At 38.8% G+C, this 22,378-nt stretch overlaps 1 protein-coding gene and 1 long non-coding RNA gene across 10 annotated transcripts; one reads left to right on the top strand and one right to left on the bottom strand.

The window, feature by feature from the left end:
* The first annotated feature begins 4,437 nt into the window (after positions 1 to 4,437).
* LOC107313066 lies at positions 4,438 to 19,829 on the top strand. 7 transcript variants are annotated; one of them, XR_004306867.1, is made up of 9 exons: positions 4,438 to 4,559; positions 4,736 to 4,838; positions 6,255 to 6,410; positions 11,751 to 11,859; positions 12,184 to 12,394; positions 13,850 to 13,996; positions 17,768 to 17,789; positions 17,883 to 18,351; positions 18,491 to 19,829. It is a non-coding gene; the product is annotated as an uncharacterized LOC107313066 (long non-coding RNA). The 7 variants fall into 7 exon arrangements; XR_004306869.1 differs by having other exon boundaries at positions 17,768 to 18,016; positions 18,253 to 18,351; XR_004306870.1 differs by having other exon boundaries at positions 17,768 to 18,351; positions 18,491 to 18,590; positions 18,707 to 19,829.
* NPY5R (neuropeptide Y receptor Y5) lies at positions 12,730 to 22,204 on the bottom strand. 3 transcript variants are annotated; one of them, XM_015861002.2, is made up of 2 exons: positions 21,859 to 22,130; positions 12,730 to 16,377 (listed from the first exon to the last, which is right to left on the bottom strand). In XM_015861002.2, exon 2 carries the CDS (start codon positions 16,366 to 16,368, stop codon positions 15,037 to 15,039), a length of 1,332 nt encoding a protein of 443 aa, XP_015716488.1. In that variant the 5' UTR covers positions 16,369 to 16,377; positions 21,859 to 22,130; the 3' UTR covers positions 12,730 to 15,036. The 3 variants fall into 3 exon arrangements, with proteins under 3 accessions (XP_015716488.1, XP_015716489.1, XP_015716490.1); XM_015861003.2 differs by lacking the exon at positions 21,859 to 22,130 and adding an exon at positions 17,190 to 17,769; XM_015861004.2 differs by lacking the exon at positions 12,730 to 16,377 and adding an exon at positions 18,460 to 19,099 and having other exon boundaries at positions 21,859 to 22,204.
* Positions 22,205 to 22,378: the final 174 nt, after the last annotated feature.

Genomic DNA, 22,378 nt, shown 5'->3' with positions numbered 1-22,378 from the left:
GAAAAAATGTGAAATGATGGAAATCTCATAGTCTTGTGTACCAGAGAAGTTTGAATGGGAGGAGATAATTATGTATATTTTGTTCTGTTGCTGATTCAGAGTGATCTCTTTCTTTCCTGTTTCTTTCAGTCTCTTTCACTTCAGGTCCTGGACCTGCTGCAACTGAAGCTGATGTGTGAACATATTGTATAATATTTTAGTTGAGGTAACTCTGGCAATTCTGTTTTATCTGAGATTCATGGAAACAAGTATCACTTCTAAGATCTTATGAGGCTCTCAGCATCTCCTCTAGCACGCTTACATATAATTTATGATTTAGTTATTTATACTGATATTTTTTTTCCTTTTTTTTTTCCTGCTTTTTGTTTGTTTGTTTGCTCGTTTAACTTAGAATAGGCTTTCTCTTCACTGCAATAAGTGAATGCCACAGCCTCATGCATAGCTAAAACATACATATCTACTCATATACAACTCTGCTATTTTCAGTTTAAAATCACATAATTAAAACAAAAAAACAAAACACAAAAAACCAGCATTACACTACACCATATTACCATGAGAACTCGTCCTAGAATGTTTCTTTCTTATTAGATAGTCACCTTACTTTTGAGTTTCAAGCTGTAAGAGTTATGTTGGAATAGTCCAGGTAAATGTGCTCAGACGCATCACTATATGCCTACAGATGACAAAAGTAAGGTTCTGCTTTAGCTGAGTGCCTTGTTTTCCTCAGTAGACATATAATTTCCTTGTAAACATTATGCATTCTTAATAATTTGTCTGATTATCTCTGTAGGCTTTTAATGTGGAATCTTTTTTCTCATCAAATATTTTTTTTTTCCCCAATTTCATTAATGTCTGTTTAAAGGAATTAGCATTGTATAAGGAAGTAATGAAGAGTTTGGACTGTTTAAAGACTTTGGAGTCTGTAATTTCCAGAGACTGAATTATTTTGCCCTCTGCAAATTGTCAAGATCAAGCTTCTAAAATCACCAAAGCATGCCAAGACCCATAGGTACCATATCCAAATGTGTTTAATCCTTAAAAAGAAATTCTTATGCTGGAATGGAAAAAATGCTTGTTTTGATGGTGGATCTCCCCTCAAGAAAGTGGGTGGTTAGCTTTATCAGTTCTTAATAATGTAAAACAACAAGTGCGCTTCTTTCAGCAAAAACATTTTGTTGGACTCATTTTTGTGTGTATGTAAAGGAAGGTGGGAGGCAGATGAATGAGATGACACTTTTCTTGGTGGTGTGTAGCAATAGGACAAGGAATAATAGCCTAAAACTTGTACATAGGAGTTTTTCATACTAACATGCAGAAGAACCTCTTTATGATAAGGATGAAGGAGCACTGGAACATGTTGCCCAGAGAGGTTGTAGAGACTCCTTCTATGGAGACAATCAAGACCCGTCTGTACACCTACCTGTGTGACTCATTGTAGGGAACCTGATTTAGCAGGGGGGTTAGACTTGAGGTCCCTTCCAATGATTGTGTGTGGTTCAGTGATCTTCATGCTAAATAACGTCAAATTCTAGAAAATAAGACTCTGATGCTTATTGCTCAAGTCAGGACCCAGAATCCCCTTGCTCACTGCTGTTTATACTTGGAAGCTAATTTGTAGGGGTTGGCAAAAACACGGCTCCTTCCCCAGAGTATCTGTTACAGCATCTTTGAGTAGCCTTACTGCTAGTAATCACTTCCTGCTATGCTGAAGTTGCAGAATGTGTATTTTCTATTTAAATGGCCCATGAAGTTGTGAGCTTAGACAAAAATCTTCACACCAATTAACTCATCTTCTGCATGAAAACACTAAGAACCTGAAAGTTCTCAGTTTGACTTTCAGTGGTAAAAAGGCAAAACACTGCAACAGAGTAGCTATTCCTTAAAGCTTAGCAGCCATATGCTGAGCTTTTATGAGCTGGCACTGCTGAGAAACTTTAAATATGATTTAGCGGTGCTTTTCATTCTTTAGGGAAAACGGTAAGCCAAGTTATAACTCCAGAGGATTCAGGTCTTTATTACTTGTAAGATAATTAAACCAAGCAGAAGAAGCAACTAAAACCATAGTGACATTAACTGAAACAGCACAGTAGGTTTATATATGTATATAGAAATATGAAAAAAAATGGGATTTTTTTCAGCTGTAAAAGTGAATTCATAGAAATGAATGGTGCCTTTTGGGGCTATGTGAAATGTTACTAACAATTGCTGCAAATAATAAACAAAATGGTAGCATATTTTTTTTGCATTGCAAACAAATGTAACCCTGACTTCCATAAAAATCTAAGTTGAACTATTATGCATCAAAATTGCCCGAGTTCAAGCTGTAGCACAATCTCACTTGAAGTTTGTCAGCCTTTAAATTCAACATGGTGTTGTCTTGTGTGTACAAACCACATACCTGTTTTGGAATGTCCAGAGATCACTGGCTGAGCTGTGTAACAACTTTACTCTTCTCTCGTCCTTCAGAAACCACAAAGTACCAAATGATGTTGGGCACCAGTATTTTTTGTTTGTCGTTTGCTGGTTTGTTTTGGCTTTCCTGAGATTGAATCAGATGTGGGACCCTTAGGGTAAGTATTCAAGTAGCCAGTTAATGCTGTGTTCAGAATAAGACTCAGAGCTCCAGAAAAAGTGAAGAATTTATTGTGTGATCTACCCGGAAGGAACTTGTTTGTCTGAGTTTCTCCCAGACATTACATTTATCATGCAACATATTTACTACAAATAGTGTTTTTTTAATTTTATTTTTCATTCTTATGTTATCAGCCAGAACTAGAAGCTTCACAGCACAGAGCTCTGTGCCTACTTTGGTACAAGAAGCAAGAAGTATGCAATCTACTCAGTTTACACCAATTACTCAGTGTTATAATGGACAATGTGGGCAAGTATAGATGCACATCAGTTAATTTGAATTTCTCACTTATCTTTCCCCTGATAGGTAAAGCCAGTCACTTGGTCTGCATCTTCCTTCCTTTGTTATACAAGCAGATATTACTCCTTAGAACCTTCTGTACTCAGTTTCATTTTTATAAGCAGAGAAGTGAAACAGATAAATTGGTCAGACAGTAAGTTTGGTGCTGCAGAAAGAAGAGGTAATAGTTCATCTCCTTCCGATTTTCTTTTAAATTTACTTTTCCTTCATTTCCCGGAGGAAATTGGAAAGATATCAAGAAGACTTGTGCAGTACTTCAGTCTCAATTAGTTTATAGAGAAACTGTGCCAGAACAGGGGGATGCAACTTTGTTATACGGCACCACATGGTATCTAAGAGCTAAATTAACCTGCCATTCTTGTCTCGAATGCTACTGATAAATAAATAAACAAATAAAAATTACAACAGAAAAGAATTTGAGTGAGTTCAAAAGAACATTCCTTTGCTTACTTATGCTTCAGTGTTATGCCTGCCTGCATGCATTTAGAAGTTAATCTCCTTCCCTTTTGAGCTTTCCAGTTCATCTCAACAATTTGTTGGGTTTTGACTACTTTCTGCTGGCTAACTGCAACAAATGGCTTCATAAGGTAACTGCTGAAAAGAGGAAGAATAAGGAGAGGAACACAGATCATGAATACATTTTTACATCCCTTAAGATGCTGGGCACTTTGCTTTGTGCAGCATAGGAATGCTTAGATGGAAATTTTCATGGCATGCTGCACAGAGCAGATCCTGTCCATGGAGAGAAACTCTCCCTTTTGATCATTCAAGCTAACATGTAATTTTCCTACGTATTAAAAATGTATTCCTGAAGGATGTTCACATGTTGACATCTCGCTGCACTTTTAGATACAATATAGAGGCCAAGTTCTCTCCAGCATTTTTATAAATTATCCAGATGTGGGTATTGAACGCATTCTAAATTTGCAGACAAAACTTACTTAGAAGGAACTGTGGGCTGCCTCAGTGGTAAACAGGGCATTAATAATTATGGTAACTGTGTTTGTCCCGTAACAAATCAATACAGAATGATTGAGTGTGGAGGTTTTTACTGCTTGTTGAGCACACATATAGCAAATGACTTGTGGATTTGGTGGCTTTTCTGTATGGGTTTTTTCAGAGGCACAGCGTCCCATCAAAACCAGACCTTCTCTGTGGTTTGCTCACAGGGTCATAGTGATTGCCAGATTTTTTATAGGAGGAAGTTTATATACACAAAGGAGAATATTTCCTAAATGACAGACATGAGGAGTTTTAAGGAAGCAGACTGGTGCCATCTCTCCCAGCAAGCAACCTGACTGCAAGAGATGGATGCAGACCCTATTAGAACCCCAGGCTAACTAATGCAGGACTTGAAAGACAAGTTGTAAGGGAAATGGTTGATCACAGCCTGACCCTCTGATTAACCACCTGAGGCAAGCAATGAGTCAGCTGAGGGAGCACAGGTTTTGGTAATTCAGCTGTGCTCCTGGAAGGGGTTGGAACTTGACTCCACCTCTCCCAGATCCCATTTAAGGGCTGACCACCACTAAGGTAGCATCTCTTTCAGGAGTTTGCTCCTTTGTGGAGTTCTTGTATTGAGCCTTGAAATCAGTGAGCACCTATCTTGAAGGCCTCAGGGTTGGTGAGTCTTTTTCCTTAATTACCCACAGGCTATTTATTTCCAACTGTATTTGTACTATTCCAACTGTACGTTATACTTGTATTATTTCAACTGTACAATACCATACTTGTATTATTTCCACTGTATACAAGTGTTTCATCTTGGTTTTATTTATTTATTTATTTATTTTGGTGCAGGAGGAGGAACAGGAATTAAGTTCTTCAGCTTTTGTTCTTCCTGAATGTTCTTCCTGAAAGTCTTATGAGGATAACTTGTCTGCTGTTCCTGCTGATGTTATAGGTATATAACATATAGGTATATATATGTTATAGGTATATATATATAACATATATATATATATATGCACCTTGCAGGTGTTATAGGTCAAATAGAAATGAAATGTAAAATTATTTCCATTATGTTTCACACAACTTTATACAGGCTTTATAATTGTCCAGTAATATATTGGTTTTTGCTCCTTTCATCTGCTGTTTAATTTTAAAAGTGTAAAATATTATTTGTCGGGCAGGTGATTTTCTTTTCAGACTCTTCAGAGAAGTTCTGCTCCTAAATGTGACAATTTCAGTCAGAAGAATTGGCTTCCTTTTATAAAAGTCTAAAGAACAGTTTTATACTTGATGGGCATTTGCTACTTTCACTGTAAAATTGTTCATTCTGTTCATCTGCCACTTCAAATAACAACCCATTTATCACTAGCTAATGGGATTTATTGTTACAGCAGCAGAACTTTAGAAGTACTACCTAAAAACATGGCAAGAACATATGCTTTAAAAGCAACACTTCAGTGAATGCTATGAGCAGATTCTTTCCTTTAGGGATACAATTTTCATGAACACATATCTGCAGATTTCAAGAAACTTTACAATTTAACAAAAGTCCCTTTTGGATTTGAAAGTCTAAAGCTGTAAAATAAAGTAGATTTTTTTTTACTGGTGGTCAGAATGTGTGGCAGTGTAAGAGACAGGCAGCATTGGTGTATGCAACCTAACATTCACAGAGGTGTAAGAATGAGATAGTGAGCTGGGCCACAATTAGCACATTATGCTAGTGTGTGGAAGGGGAGCTGTATGGTTCCTCTGTATCCCCAAAGAATTATTGTCTTCATAGCTTTTTGAAGTAAAATGTGTTTTTGTGCCAAATACATCTTGCCTTGGTTTGGTCATCTTTGTTTTATTGACTCATTTGGCGATCTACGCAGAATTTTTGACAACTGGATGTTTACCTTCTAGTTGCAGGGAATGGGGAGAGACTCTCTGAAATTACTTTAGATTCTCACTGGGGTGATAAAATTGGAAGAACTGATCTGAAACATCTGTCTGCTGAGGAAGTATTGATACAAAGAAAAATGTTATCTGCTGTGTGAGGCTCATTCTTTTGCAAACTTTCATTTGTGCTCTTTTTCTTCTGCAAAGGAGCATTTTTTTTGTAGGGAAATTGAGCTGCCTTTTCTTATTAACACTTGATCGCTTCTGTGTGAACTCTCATAAATACACTTTTTATCTGGATCTTTGCTAAGTTGTTTTGTTTTTCCCACTTTCACATAACTTTAAGGTAATGAAGTTGTTTTTAGCAGTGCTGACAGATGTAGAACTATTCCAAAAAAACATCCACTCCTTTTTATCTATTCATGCTGCCACTATGAAGAAGTCAACGGAGTATAACATTGAAAGCTCTAAACACAATCCTCTTTTACAGCAGGCGTCGACCCCCGGTCCACAAGCGGCAGCTGCTGGGAGATAAATTGCAGCCACCAGCAGAGGTCCCCCGCAGCTTGAAGCTGTCAGCGCAGCCAGAGGCTGGAGAGGGGGAGGCGAAGCTGGGGAGAACTCCTGCAGCACCTCGCAAAATCAGGTGATGTTCTTTTGTGCTGTGCTTACCGAAAATGATAACTTCAAACTTCAGGAAATCACTCTCGGTTTTACTGAAACGTGAAAATGAAGGATGCTGAGGTAGTTGTTGCAAACTGGCTTCGCTTCTTCCTCTATAAGGCTGTCAAATATTGCCAGACAGCATTTGAACGGTATGGCGGTGAACATGTTTGTAAGCAGCATGTCATGTAGACATGAAGGTCAACAGTGCGAGGCTTGCTTTTGCCAAGGAAAAGGAAAGGACTTATTAAGTCCCTTCATTGTGGGGTACTTAATGTGATTTCATTATTGTTAGGGAGATATAGGAAAATGAATAGAAATGTACGGTTCATATAGGAAACAGGACCCTTTGCGTATTGTTTATCTTTTTTTATTGCTGTCCTTTGTATCATGAAGATAAATTTACACTGGGATACAAGCACAGAATCAGCCAACTCCTTCCAGTACCCAAAGGGGGGCTACAGGAAAAATAGGGGGAATTCCTATTAGGGTGTTCATCAATGAGATGAGAGGAGATGGCTTTAAACTGGAAGAGGGTAAATTTAGACTGGATATTAGGAAGAAATTCTTTCTTGTGAGGGTGGTGAGACACTGGAACAGGTTGCCCGTTGAGAGTGTGGGTGCCCCCTCCCTGGAGGCATTCAAGGCCAAGCTGGATGGGGCTGTGGGCAACCTGGTCTAGTGGGAGGTGTCCCTGTGTGTAGCAGGGGGCTGAAACTACATGATCCTAAAGGGCCCTTCCAAGCCAAACAATTCTATGATTTTTATTATACATCTTATTTTTTGGAAATAAATACAGTGAATGCTGCTGCACAAATTGTGTAGTGGATGCTGTCTTCATTTCTGTGTTAAACAAAATAAAGCAGGGTTATTTGTGTCTCTAATGATAATTAGGTGAACTCTGCCTTTTAGTTATTGTTTATTGTTATAAATTACAGGTTTTGTTCTGTTTGCAATCTACTGTGAGCATTACCCCATGAAGTTCTTTCATGGAAAGTAGAAATCATTTTATTACAATGCATGCAGTCAGTAATAGAAGGAAATACACTATAATTTATATTGATCTTTAAACAAAAGCTTTTTCTACTTTGTTCTTTCTTGGTGCTCTTGGTCAAAAAAAAAATCTTAGTACAGTCATTTTAAATAAAATTTTATAATAAACTTTTATAATTAAAGAGACAAAACAGAAGTTCTATTTCAGCAAAAGGATCTGCCAGACTGTGGAAAATAAGCCTTTACTTTTCAGTTGAAAAAAAGTCAATTAGCTATGCTGAAGCATTCCTATCGCTTGTTAGGAGGAGCTTGATCTATTCAACTTCTGATTTTGACAGATGTAATACTTGGAATTTTTTGGTAGTGTCATTCTCATTAATTATTCTCAAGGTAGTAATTCAACAGAATCTTTTATCAGGACCAGACCTACTGTGGCATGTAATGAGCCAACAAGAAATAGAAGGAATATTGTAGAGCCAGAGTAGCTTGGTCTCAAATCTGTGTTCCAGTGTGAAGGCCCTTGGGTCAGAGGATACAGCAGACTTCCCATTCATTGTGTTAAAATTGATGCGTCTTATTAGAAGAAAATCAGCAAAGCAGATATTACTTTTTTTTTTTTCTTTTTTTTTCTTATTTTCCTTTTTTTTTTTTTTTTTTTTTTTTTTTTTTTTTTTCCAGGCATTATTAAGGCCTGGATGCATTAAGTTAATCAGCTTGTCCTGCACTGACAAATTTCTTCATTTCATCTTTGAAATGTGATTCCTCATTTCCTCTCCAAAGAGTCCATCACAAATATCTTTTACAGCTTTCTGGTATGTCTCCAGTTTTAGGTGATTTCAGAAGAGGGAAAATACACACTGGAGAGCTTATAATTTCATTGCTTTTTCAGCCATCCTCTCCTCTGTGAAAGGAACAGCACTTGAGGACCACTGCTGATGCAGGCGTGTGACAGTGTGCAAGGATGAGATGTGTTGTGTGCCCAGAGAGCTAGTGGGACGTAACGTGACATTAATGGCCTTGGAGCACTTTTTCTCAAGAGTGGATTCCTACAGAAGCAGTAAGAGATCAACTGTACCCTGACTGAGCTTTACTCACCAAATGATCTTAAGAAATTATTGCAAGTAGGGCATATTTGCAGTTCTGCCATAGGAATAAAACTCTTAACTTCACCCATTTTGATGTGCAGTGAGGACCAGAGGAAGCTATGTTATCTGAAATGTGCTCTGATAATCTAGGATATTCATTGACAGAATGTATTGTCAAGGATTCAAACAATTATCTTTGCGGGATGTGTGGTGGAACTGATAGAGCCTAAAAAAATTGCTAATTGTTTTGCCTGTATTGAGTCCCAGTAGTTACATAAAAATGAATTTAATTTTCCTGCAGTGAACAGCTTGCACGTCTCACAGTTGTGCTAACACCACTAAAAAGAAAAAATCAGCAGAAAGTGAAGATTTAGACTGCATGCAGCTCTCGTGTGGCTCTTTAACCTACAGGCCAAGAGGCCAATATCCTTATGAGTACTAAATGAATCCTAATTTGGCGGAGATCCTCAAAAAGCCAAGAAAATGACTAGCATTTAAATGAGTAAGACTATCGTCTCTCTCAAACTAAGGAGATCTGGATGTTAATTATGAAGGGGCACTTCTTGCAGGGATGTTATCTGCTTATTTAGCTATTTTTCTTGTAGTACCCAACCTGTGCTCCTCCCACCACCCCAAACAAAACAGCACAAAATGAAAACCATGTGCAGTTTTATAGTTAAAGTTACTATTAACAATCTGTTTTGGAGTTTGTGTCTTTCTGGTTCCCATTGAGTATGAAGAAATTAATACCTGCGATACTGTTTGACCAGCACCAAGTTACTCTGAAGAAATTTTGCTCTAGAAGTAGCCTGAAAAATCCTTTTGTACACTGCTTTGTTCACATGGACAGGAGTAAATGTTTCCTGCTAAAAATGTCAGACTAGTGTGGCATTCAAGTAATACAGATATGATCCTTCTCCTGTTAATATAAAGCAAACATTTGATTAACTGGACATAAGAGCAGAGCCAGTGTACTTCAGTCTTCAATGTCAAATTACTACTCTGCTAATTTCCTAGAGGGGTGCTTTTAAGCCTTATTATTAAATGGATCATCATAAAAATTTGACAAGGGCACAAGGAAGTGTTCATATTTATCCAAAAGAACTAAATTTGAATTGTGACAATGTTATCTTGTCTTGTATTTCCTAATACTAGTTTCTAATGGAAAAAGTATTTCAAAGATTTTGGAATATTTCTCTTTAAAACCAAGTAAGATTAATTAAAAATATTTTATAGTTAAACTATTTACAACAGTGATGCTAGTTGTGCTATTAATGCACAGCTTAGCTTTTTGGAAAAGACTATGACTACATCTTCCTGTCACTAGTAGTATTCTTTCTGGGGAAATAATATTTGTGACAAAGTATGTGTCAAAATCAATAGGTATTTCTTCCAAGAACATGCTGTATTTTTACAACAAAATGAGGCAGAGTTTGTTGAGGAGACCAGGAGGTCATGATAACCTTTGGAGTATAGCAGATGTCACTATTTTTTTCTGAGACTGCAGAGTTTTAAGGTGCTGTGGTTAGACTTGCCAATTTAGATAACATCATAGCACAGTATGACAGAGATCATCTTAATGGCATAGAACAGAACAGTACGAACAATCACAGGGCAAAACTGTCCTTATCAAATGGTTGGAAAGAAAACGTTTGTACTTTAAAGAAACAGTCTGAGAGGGGTATGGACATGTGTACACATTCATTTATCACTTGTCACTTCCTAACATTCCAAAACTTGTAATAGGCTTCCTGGTCATATGTGGGAGTAACAGTTCAGTGGAGATGTCAGGGGAAGACACTTCAGAAGGGTCTGTTTCGGCCATATTCCTTTGTCACTAGCACAGTATAGCTAGCTAATCTTAGCAGAGATATGTTTTGTTTTGTTGTTTTCTCTTTTCTGACTTTCTCTTCCTATCAAAAATCACTTTAATTGAAAACGAACAAAAACAGCATATCTGTCTGCCTTCATTGGAATGGCAACACTTAACCAATTACATTAGTATCCAAATCAATCAATTTCAGGAGTCTGCATTATGTAGAACATGTAGCATGCCTTAGAAAGTAAGGTTTGTTTGTTTCTCATTCAAAAGTATATTAAAAATATTAAGTAAAAGAAAAATCGGATCTTAGAGATTACAAATGATACATCATGCTTGAAGATTGTCCCCAATTTTATCTAATAATCTTGACAAATGAATTCCATAAGTATCATGATTTTATATAATTACTTTAGCCTTTGAGGGCAGAAAAAGAAGAGGGTTGTCTTGCACCAGAACCGCTGCATTAAGGCTTTTCTTGGGCTTATTTTTCTTTTTTTTACTTTGAGATACTATCAGTATATTTTATTGCTAGGACTTTTAATAATAAATTGCATAGGTATTGTTTGGCTTTCATCAAATTCAAAGGATAAGTTCCTGGATCCAACGGTATTTATGAAGAATGTATTTCTGCAGGCTATGATGTTTATGGCTGCTTATTTTTTATGCTGCACAGATAGATATTGGGACTGCTGTGAAAAAATGACTTTTTTTTCTTCCAGAAGTGCAATGATAGATGATGGAACCCCAGGGTTTATAGAAGGGCTGTGTGATCTATTAGTAATATTTAGGTAACATTAATTATCACAAACATCGGTACAGAGGAAAGTTTCCATGCCACCTATACTATTACTCATAAGGAGAGCTGGTGCCTGTCTCAGCATGATTGGTAGTGGAGAAATTTTTTTCCTTATTGTGCTCCTCTTCTTGGCTCTGCCACACCTTCAGGGTAGTGATTTATTTTTCAGTCCTCTGGAGTTCACACTGCTGGGAAGGAAACATCATATTATGAGCTTCTAGGCTCCAGGAGCAGGGTGACATGTCTACAAAGGCTGCAGCCACCAGGGAATACAGTGGCAATATGGTTTTCCTCTCTGTTTCTGTTTCTACAGTGGAGTGCTGTTTCTCTGCTGCCTGCTCTTCAGCAGCTGCTGTCTTTCCTATGCAGAGCTGGTGCTCCTTGCCAACTGATGAAGGCACTGCCTAGTAGGACTGCAGCTGATGCAGATATGTGAGATATATACTTCTGCCTCAGCCACAGTTGTCATAGTACTCTGGAGGACCACAGTAGATCCAATCTCTTCCCTTATATGAGTATACTATAGTGTCAGCCTACACTGAGCTTTTGGTGTGCTGAGATCTGCTGGCCTGGGAGTGACCTATCTGAGGGGCACGTCCTAATAGGCTCCTGTTTCCTTCACTGCAGAAAGAAGAGGGACAAGGGCCAGCCATTGACAACATTTACTCTTTGACATTTCCAGCTTTGTCAGTGATATTTCGTAGGACTATGAAAACCAAACATATATTTTCCTCATGTAAGTCAAGCCAGAAGAATTTTAACATCCATCATATATAATTATCAGCTGCCTGAGAGGATTCTTCCCCTCATTCTTTTATTAGAAGGGATGAACTCCTGTGTGACAAAGTTCTCTTATTATTTGAACTCCAGTGGAACTGGCATCTGGCATTTTCTGATTCCATTCAGCAGATGCCAACAAAACTAAACTTCAATTCTATGCAGTAACTTCATCATTTAGATTTTTCATTATAGTAGTAATTGTTCAAGAGTAGTTTAACTGTCCTAAGGACTGGGGATTTAATGTGCTGTTTGAAGACTGATTATGTGCTTTGTTTTCTAGCATATTTGTGTATGTACCTGCCTACCTACATAGAAGAACAATACCATTCTCATTAAAGTGCTGCTGGATATTGTGGTGAGATGCATCTTCCCAAGATCTATAGATATGCAGGTTGTAGACAGCATCGTGCTGCCAGTCAATGTTGTACATGGAACATGCAGGAGCACTTGCTTCTGCTCCACCTGGCTCAGGACCACTCAACAAGTGCGAGGTAGGGAGGATCCTTGTATTTTGAATTTCTCCTAGACAGGAAAAGTGTTAAATATGCTTCATTTTTCCCCCTCTCACTCTTTTGGGAAATGTGTTCTGCCTGACTTAATTTGTTCCTTCTACTATCTACTTCCTATTTATTCTTTGCTGATACCAAGACTGAGGTATACTGGCTGCTGAAGGAATACAGAAGGTAGAAAAAATATTTTTATCAGAGGAAAGATAGTGATGTTTTGGAGACATCAAATTCCAATGATTATGATTCTTCTGTAAATAAAAAGTAAACACATTCTTCCACCACTGATTGTAAACAATCACATCACAGGAATAAAGAAGTTCACTAGTTGTCTTCGTTTAATTTCCTACTGCGTAACTACAATTTCATGTTTTGATCAGTATAAATAGTGAGGGCACAGATATTAACTCCATCCAGGCAAATGGAAGGGGCTCTCATAAAATCACCAGTGTGCAGACTAATCTTCGTGAGCCCCTGAAACTAGACGAAAGGCTTATTCAAATGCTAGGATGCTTCTGTGTGCCACACGCAGTAAAAGTGAGTAGAATTTGAACTGAAAAGAGTCATTATTGAATAAAACATTACATTATAGAAACAATCCTAAACATAGCAGGAAAAGAAAATGGTTGAAACTCTGAAAGTATATAAAGAAATGAAGAAATTAACTATAAATAGCAAGTAGGAAGGAAGGTAACAGTAAAACTAATTTAAAAATACATTAAAATAAATAATAAATAGCAGAAGATGAATAAATAGTAGAAGATGAAATGATGCAACTCCCTTTTTACAGCATTTGGTTACATTACATGGTAAAATAAAGTTAAATGACACATCACAATGGCAAGGAAATGCGTGGATGCAAGTTGGGCATAATTTGCTGTAACTTTTATAAAACTGCATCCTTGTGTTCTCAGTGAGGTTTAAGTTTTTTTTTTTTACTTGCATTTATGTAACAAGAATAACCATAAATATTTTCAAATTAAACAATTTTAAACTTTTAAAAAGCTATTTAGAATGTCTTGTTTCAATATCCTGCAGTGTTTGTACTTTATAAAATGACATACTGTAGGTTGTTAGGAGATAATAATCTGAAAAATGCAATAATCATTGTCCAGGAAGAAACTATTTAAGTGTATCACTAGTGAAAACAAAGAGCAGTGTGGGTTACTGGGAACCAGACTTCAGGGAAGTACCATAATGACAGAAAGTATGATATTACCAACTAGTATGTAATAATCTCCTTACCTGATGACAGTCTGAGTCTTAAAGGTCTCAAAACTGTAACATTAGAATAATTTGAGTGTTTCTTCAAATAAAAGAACCGCTTCCACTTTTAACAACTATCTGGAAAGAAAGTATCCCAAGGCAAAAAAAAAGTAAATAAAAAATCATGTGCCTTCCCATCCACTCATTAACAAAAATAACAACTTCATTTTTCAGACTGGAAATGCTATACTAAAGAGGCCAGCAGATTGAGAATTCAAACGGAGAAAAAGAAAGAATCACCAGCTAGACCTGGGGAGACGTTTGACAGCTGAAAACTCAAGAGTAGAGGTTTCGTACATTTACTGACCCCTGCGGGCAGAGGTGGGTTATGAAATTAGAATAGCCCATGGGAAATATATGTGTATATATAGATTTTTTTCCCATTTCTGCTATGAAATGTATTATGACTTAGGGAAGATGTGTGTGATTTAACTGTGGAAGAAAAAAGACCCATCTGGTTAAAAAGATGATGAAGGAGGGCTGAAAGTGTATGCAGGTATGTGCACACGGGGAGGTGTATCTTGAAGCTGTTGACCTAAAGCAAAAGGATCATCTATGATGAAGTGCATAAAGATTTTGCTTTCGGACAAAATAAATTTTCTTTTTCCTCTATCAATTTCTTAGAGAATTAAGTCTTACTCTGGTCAGAAATGTGCTACTTGTTCATGGCAGCCATATTTGCAAACACAAAGGTATAGCTATACATTAAGTTCAAGCCTGGCTGAAAATACCATAAAATGATAAGCCAGAGTGAAAATCAGCTAAGGTAATCATAGATGTATTGGGTAAACAGAGTGAGACGGAAACAATCTCAACAATAATAACTGCCCCCAAACTCATTCCAGGGAATGGGGCAACCTGGGAAGAAGCAGCAAAAGATGGTGGGAGCAAGAGAAAAATATTTTTCTAGTCCCATCTGGAAACAGACTTTCTATTAATTTAGATAACAGTCAAAGTTGGCACTGAATTAGTCTCAACTAGTAACTTAGTAAAATATGTGTATTTTATTATAATTACATGTATGACTGCTAATAGTCAAGGTATTCTCACATTTATGATTCATTTTATATTTTGTATATTTCTTAAGTACAGACTGGCAATATTTCAGGTAATGAAATCTGTACTCTGGTTTTGTACACTGGGCATGATTTCCTACGTGTAATAGATTGAAGAACATTATAATACACTCAGACAGTCTAGCCAATGCAAGAAATACATGCAGCCTTAGAACTACCCATTCATGTGAGACGCTACTAATCACAACCAAATCAGACTAATTAAGCTAAATACAGTTCATATAGCTATATGCATTAGCATGCACGAAAGCCAGATTTCTTTATTTTATCTTGAGACTCATAAAATTAAAGCATTTGGCAACATGGAATAAGGGACATTAAATCAGCTTTTATGCTGTTGTTAAGGAACCCATAGAGGATGGGATTCAAGCAGCAGGACATCATGCCAAGTAAATGACATATGCAATACACTAATTTAAAATGTCTATTAGAAATGAGAGTGGCATTAAAATCTGTCACAATGTGGAAGAGGTGAAGAGGCATCCAACTAAAACCAAAAACTAGGATTAGCACTGTCAGTCTGCAAAACACTCGCCTGGATCTTGTTTTAATTCTGATGATGGATTGGGATACTGTAATCATGTCCTGGATCTCTGTATTTTCCTCTGGTTTCATCTCAAAACAGATTGGTACCCCTGGGATGAATTTGCTAGAGGAAGAAAGCTGGCTTTTTTCTGTGCCAGAGGTTTCTGGGAGGTCTCTGAAATCAGCATCCTGATGCTGCCTTAAAATAGCTGGCATCACAGTTGATGTTTTTTTGCTGTACCTTCTGTGGTGCTTTCGGACCAGGGCGCAGCTCCAGCTGGCATGGCTGGAGGGCTGTGCCTCAGTGCCCGTGCTCTTGGATGGGTGAAGTGTGAGGTTTATCATCTCGTTTTCTTGGAACTTGCCCTCTTTGCTGGACAGCCGGGAACCTACACTCCTGCAGACACTGGTGTGACTAGCAGTTAAGCATACTAGTGGCAGTATGTACTGCATGAGCAGTAAGGATATGGTAAAAGCAATTCTGTATGAGTCAGAAGGCCATGACTCAATACACAAGAGCCTGTTCTCCAGTGCTTCTAAATTGAGGGTTTTGTGGAGGTCCACAATTTTGTGGAAAACTGGAAGAGGGGAGCAAATGGCACAGCCTACAGTCCAAATGATAACTATTAAGAAATAGCCATGTTTTGCCGTTAAGTTGCTGGAGAGGGGATATTTTATCATACGGTATCTGACTGCAGCAATAGATATTAGCATTAAAGTTGAAACTAGAACGGATGTACATTGGAGGAAGGGCATTATGTGGCACATGACAGCACCAAACATCCACCGGTCAAGCAGGACAGACGTCAGCGTGAAAGGAGAACAAAACAGCACGACTAAGATGTCAGAAAAGGCCAGGTTACCGATGAGAATGTTTATTACTGTCTTCTGCTTGCGTTTTGTTAGAGCTGTTAGTACAAGCAGGTTTCCCACAAAGCCAGCCAGACTTATAAGTGTGTACAGCCCAATAAGAAAGTACTGTATGTCATCAACACTGCTCTTGTAGTCCTCCCAGGCAGAAAAATTCTTTGTAGTAGCAGAATTGTTCTTGGTAGGTGTCCTGTTGGTATAGTCTTTGAATCCTAAATCCATTTTATATTCCTGTTTAAAACAAGAAAGGCACTGATTAGCAACTGAAGGAAATATACTGACATACAGTGGACTGTACAGAAATGTAATTTTACTTTGTATCACCTTAATACAAATGAATAGAGGTGTTATTATGCTGTATGGCAGTGGCATAATTTCAGGTTAATGCAAATTCCTTCGGTAGGTTTTATCATAGGTGCATTCAGTGCACCTAGATCTAGTAGGTGGCTGCTCATCTCAAAGTCCTGGGGAGGGACTTTTTATAAGGGCAGGTAGCGACAGGATGAGGGAAATGGTTTTAAACTGGAAGAGGGTAGATTTAGACTAGATATTGGGAAGAAATTCTTTCCTGTGATGGTAGTGAGACACTGGAACAGGTTGTCCAGCAAGGGTGTGGATGCTCCCTCCCTGGAAGCATTCAAGGCCAGGATGGGGCTGTAAGCAACCTGGTCTAGAGGGAGGTGTACTTGCCTGTATCAGGGGGGTAGGAACTAGGTGATCTTAAAGGTCCCTTCCAATTCAAACCATTCTATGACTCGAAAATTGCAACTTTAAAGATTGGCATTACGAAGCTGGTTTTTAGCTACTCTTCACTATAGACCATATTGTCAAGCTTTTTGTGAAGGAACAGTTAGCTACAAAAGCAATCCATTTACAGTCAGTGAGATTACTCATGTGAATAACAGCTCATTGATATGAGTAAGGAAATTACAACTACCATCTGGGTATGTGCCTAGTCATTACATGACAGCAAAATATAATGAGAGCACCTGAAAACATATGAAGTTTTGACATATGTTAGCATCAGCAGAAGCATTTCTTACCTTGCTAGTAGAAAATTGAAACAAAGTAGGTATGAGCTTTCAAAGATGATCAGTTTCTAGGGAGATCTACTGTCAGCACCCCAAGATGGAATTCCTAATATGGTGCATATACCAGCCATCCTCTACAAAGTATTGAACATATTTTAACTAGAACTCATGCAGAAAGGAAAACTGTGTCCAAATCACCCAAAGTAATTTTACTTAAAACCGAGACTGTGATTTGTACTACATGCACGCCCCACCCAATCATTAGAAAATTTAAGGAATCACTAAGTATTCAGCACAAAAGCACCTAACATTGAATCCTAGCTCAGCATGAAGTTATTCCACATATAGAATCTTGATGTGATTGGTCTTCATTTTAAAGGACAGAGAAAAACAGTCAAATTCAGTTCAAAATGCCGGTTTAACTTAAAAACCTGCTTATATAGAATTCTGAAGTATAAATTCCCCTATGTGCCAGCATCCTGTCCTTGCTTAATGTTTAGAAATCTTAAGACAAAGATCAAAACAAAACCAAAATATACATTTACAGGAAATGGCTAATTTATTTATTTTTTTTTTTCTTTTGAGGAAAGCTGAATTTGGCAACAAAAAGAGGTAGGCCTCCTTGGGAATGCAGCTGTTCCCAGTAGACTGTATCATGCCGTCTTCAAAGAACAGTAACAATATTGATTTCCTCTACACTTCCAGATGTGCTCCTTCCTTTAAACCAAAAGTTGTAAGCTCCCACTACCTGCTGCCACTGGGGAACTAAACCATCTAACGCCCTGGATGAATATTCCTTGACGGTGCTTTGGGATGTAACTTTGAACCTCTAATCTCAGGTGAGATGAGAAATACTTAAAAATATGAGTAAGATATGGTAGGTTTTCATGCCTTCACTACTGTGTGAGAACTAAACCTTGCCAGCTTCTCACCATGTTGAGCTGAAGTGCTTTTTAAGAACACCTAAAAGAGATGTAAGCACTGGATGCGTGAATTTACATCATAGATATATTACAGCCATGCTTGTATGAGCTGATGGTGCTAATGAAAGTGACTTCTGTTTAATTTTTCCCAGTCTGTTGTGAAATAGGGAAAACTCACTTAACAGATGATTAACGCTATCTGAAACTACCCATGTCTCAACCATCTTTAAAGGAAGCAGACTAAAGACTCTGTAAGTGACCCATTGACTCTCTATTTTGATACTGATATTACCAGTAGTTTTCAGTTTGGTAGCATTCTCCTTGTAGAACTATTACCTAAAAAATTAAATGCTTTTTACTTTTTTTTTTTTTTTTTTTTTTTTGAGTCAGTGTCTCTGCATTGCTAGTGATCATCTGAAAACAATATGATCTGATCTGCACAGAACAGTGGCTTTTTCAACCACCTGAAATTTACTTCAGTTCTCTAAATGTGAGCCAACTTAAGGAGTAAACTCAAGCAAGTCTCTACCTTGGATAAAATATATACCCCTACCTCAGTCTTACAGGATTATATATCTTGTATCATATATATTTCTTTTATTTCAGCATGGAAGATGCATGGCTTTGGATAATGACTGAAGTTTCTGCTGATTTTGGAGTGTGCATGCTGCTGTAACCTGCAGACTCTTTTGATTCATGAAAGCCATTTCAACTGTATATTGCATTTCCATATGAAATACTACCTAACATTTTCAGAGTGAACAATATCCATTATCTTTGTACAAAAGCATTCATCTTAGCTGAGAAGTGTGCAGGAAAAACCCTTCCAGCTGAGGAGTTAATAATGAAAAAGCCATTGGCGTAATTCTAGATAGTTTTCTTTTTGCTTGCCTTCCTTTTGCCTTCCTTTTCCAGTTTATATCTTGCACAAATGAAGAGGACATCATGAGCTGAACATGTCTTTGACTGCTTGCAGATACAAAATGAAGCAGGAGTTATCTGAGAAAGGGAAATGAACCTTTAGTCAAGAGCTATACCTGTCCAAATCTTGCTTACTAACCACACGGTCATTTCCTGAGAAGACTAACAAGAAAGAGGGAAGGAATCGAGTAGCATCTAGGTATTTAAAAAACCACACAAATTCTTACAGTGCTCTTGAGTTGATGAAGCCTTTGAAGGAAGAAGCCATCCATTTATTTTGTTTGCCTATGTGTGTAACTCTTAGCCAAGAAAGGCCATTGTGTACTTTCTTCTATTTTAACTGGTATAAGGCTGAAAAAAGCAGAAACTGCAGATGTTTTCTCTCTCTAGGAAACCTGGAGATTGACTGCTTTTAGAATATCTACAGGTGTTTTTGGTAATGATTAAATTCTCACTGAGTCATATCTGTCCAGAAGTCATACTGAGTAGTGACAATGCACTCTGATACTTTAGTTAAAATAGTAAGCTGATTTAAAATAATAGGGGACCAAGGACTGTTACATATGTGTAAAAGTTTTGTTGATCCACGTGCCAAAACTGCAGTTCCCTACCTAGACCATTTGGGGAAATTGCCATTGACAGGTTTCATCAGTGTGTGGCAAATTATTTTATCTCCTATATTCAATGGGTGTAATGCTAAGGCTAATGTCAAAGAGCAAAACTTTGTCTGTGTTGTTACACTGGAACATGTTTATTAAATGAAACTTTACTGGCTTCTTAAAAATTTAATTAAAAGACTGTTTGCAGATTTTGTGCATTTCTGCCTTTGTTTAAATATCGTGCAGTGTGGTTTTAGCTCAACTGCTAACCATGTTTCTAATGTAATTCTTGACAAAACAGTAAGTAAGTATGCAATTTTTTGTTGAAATCAAAATATTTTGCTTCAAGGGACTTGCTTTAGCAGGGGGTTGAACTAGATAATCTGCAGAGGTCTCTTCTACCCACTGCAATTCTCTTATTCTTGATTGACACTGAAAGAGCTTCACAGGGGTGCCTATGAAGTCCAGGCAAGGATCACCAGTCATGTCCTGCCTGTGCAATGCTGCCTTGTGCATGGGGTGAGAGCTGTGTAGGCACCACACGTCCTGCAATCCATGAGAAAGAAGCTACTAGCAGCATACATGCCTCCTGTATGTCTGATCAGCAGTTGCCAGTTGAACAATAGCATATCAATGACTTCACAGGGATGTGGATATTTACTGGCATTTATGTTCCTGCTTTTTATTGTATTCTTTCTAAGGATTCATCCACTCTCCTCCATCAGTTGACCAGCAGCAAGGTAGTATGTTTAACATAGGTTTCAGTGATATGATGGTTCCTGAAAAGTCCATTGTGGGGAATAGAATTAAATGACATAGCCTCTTTTGAAAACACCGTCCCCATTTTTGAAGTGTATTTCTACACTGAATGCACTACAGTGTCCAAAAGTGTTCTGGTACTCCAGATCAAATTTAATCAGTCTGAAGGTACCCAACTGCAGTTGATCTGCAGTTTGCATTTGACAGGCAGAACTTAAAACAGTTCTCAGTTTTAGCTGAATTAAGATATCAGATAACCTAAAATAATGTGCTACTTTAATATTTAAAATCTTCCCATTTGTCTTCTTATTCCACTTAAAGCTGCTGTTTAAAATACCAACTCCATAAGCCACCATTCAGCAGAATAATACACGAGGTATTCTGTTTTTTGTTGTTGTTGTTGTTTGGAATTTTTTTTTTTTTTACATGCTTATGGGTTGATTTTCAAGAACATGAAAGTTAGGCAGGCAATCTTGAATTTGCCCTGAAGGCAAATTGCTCTTTCAGAAGATCTTCCTTCAACTCTATGAGTTGTTTATATCAAGGCTTGTTTACAGACAACATCTCGTATCCTATGATATAAATACTCATTGTATTGTACTGGCTGGTGCCAGTACAGTCTGTTCAGTCCGTGTTAGAGTGCCTGCACAGGGTCATTCATCTTCACTGCTGAGCACAATTTATAATCTTGAAAGTCCTTTCTCAACCTTCAAGAATAAGATGTAAAAGGAGAAAGCAAAACACGAAACCACCCTGTGGAACATGACCCCTCTGCCCTTGTAATACAGGAATGTATAGGGGAAAAAAGTCAGTCTTTTTCTTAACTCACACAAGGTTGTACACAGCGAATGAGACAGGCTGTGCCTGCCTGGCCACCGGAGCTTAAGGGAAGCACTGACCTGAGAGACGATGCCCTTATCTCAGCACAGCCTGAAATGCAAACCCCAAATTGAAACCACTGAAGTCATGGTCACAACAAAGGCTGAAGATCGACTGCAGCTGCTCTTCACATGCAACAGCACGAGCTGGTCTGGGAACCAGCAGAGTTCTGGAGCTTGACATTACTCCACCAGTCCAAAAAATGGGTTTTGGTGCGTGCTAGTGCTATGCCTCTTTATGTGCCCAACTTAAGCAAGGATTACAGTGCTGGTCTGGAAAAAGAGAACATGGCTTCCAAAAACAAACCAACCCCATTTAACGAGATTATTTCCTCAGCTCCAAGGAAGCACGGTGCCGAGTAATGAGGGATTAGTAGGGCAGCTCAGAAAACTTGCAACGTATTGCAGCACCTTGCGCAAAGGAGAACGGACCAGCCGCGTGCGGGACAGGCTCTGCTTTGTTCCCCCCCCCCAAACGTCCTTCTCGAGACTGCCTGGCGCGGTGCCTTCCCGGCAGCCGCGTCCTGGGATGGGACGGGGCAGGTCGGGCAGCGAAAATCCCCGCGCAAAACTCCGCGCCCCGCGCCGATGCCGCGCTCACCTGCAGCCGCGGGGAAGACGCCCCACGCCTCGGGCTCCGGCGGCGGCGGCGAGCTCATAGCCCCGGGGCTGAGCGCCTCGCCACGCTCCCTGCGAGCCGTTCTGCGCGACCGCGCATCTTACGCGGGGATAGCGGGGGCGGCGGGTCGGGCCGCGGCACGGCGCGGGGAACCTCGCCCCCGGGCAGGATGCTGCTGGCCGTGCTCGCTGCTCTGCCGGCGCCGAGGCTGAGGCTGCCGCGCGGGTGCATTTCGGGAGAGCGTTCCGTGCGGGGCCGGAGCGTGTTATTTCCCTATTGCATGCTATGACAATTAGAGTTTCCATGGAAATACAGTGAGACTGTAAACAAATCCCCAGCTCGACGGTACTGAAGGGATGCGCTCTATTTATCTTTTCTTTCCCCCGCCCCACGCTGTCTGACTTCAGGACACTGCATTTTGCAAAGGTGAAGTGCTCTGCTGTTGTGGGCCATGGGGAGGCCTGCCCAGAGCCGAGCGGTCATTGGGAGCTGCCCTGTGCAC

The sequence above is a fragment of the Coturnix japonica genome, chromosome 4 (genome assembly GCF_001577835.2).
Source record: "Coturnix japonica isolate 7356 chromosome 4, Coturnix japonica 2.1, whole genome shotgun sequence".
In the NCBI taxonomy this organism is placed as follows: domain Eukaryota; kingdom Metazoa; phylum Chordata; class Aves; order Galliformes; family Phasianidae; genus Coturnix; species Coturnix japonica.
This window is presented reverse-complemented; position numbering and strand designations above follow the sequence as displayed.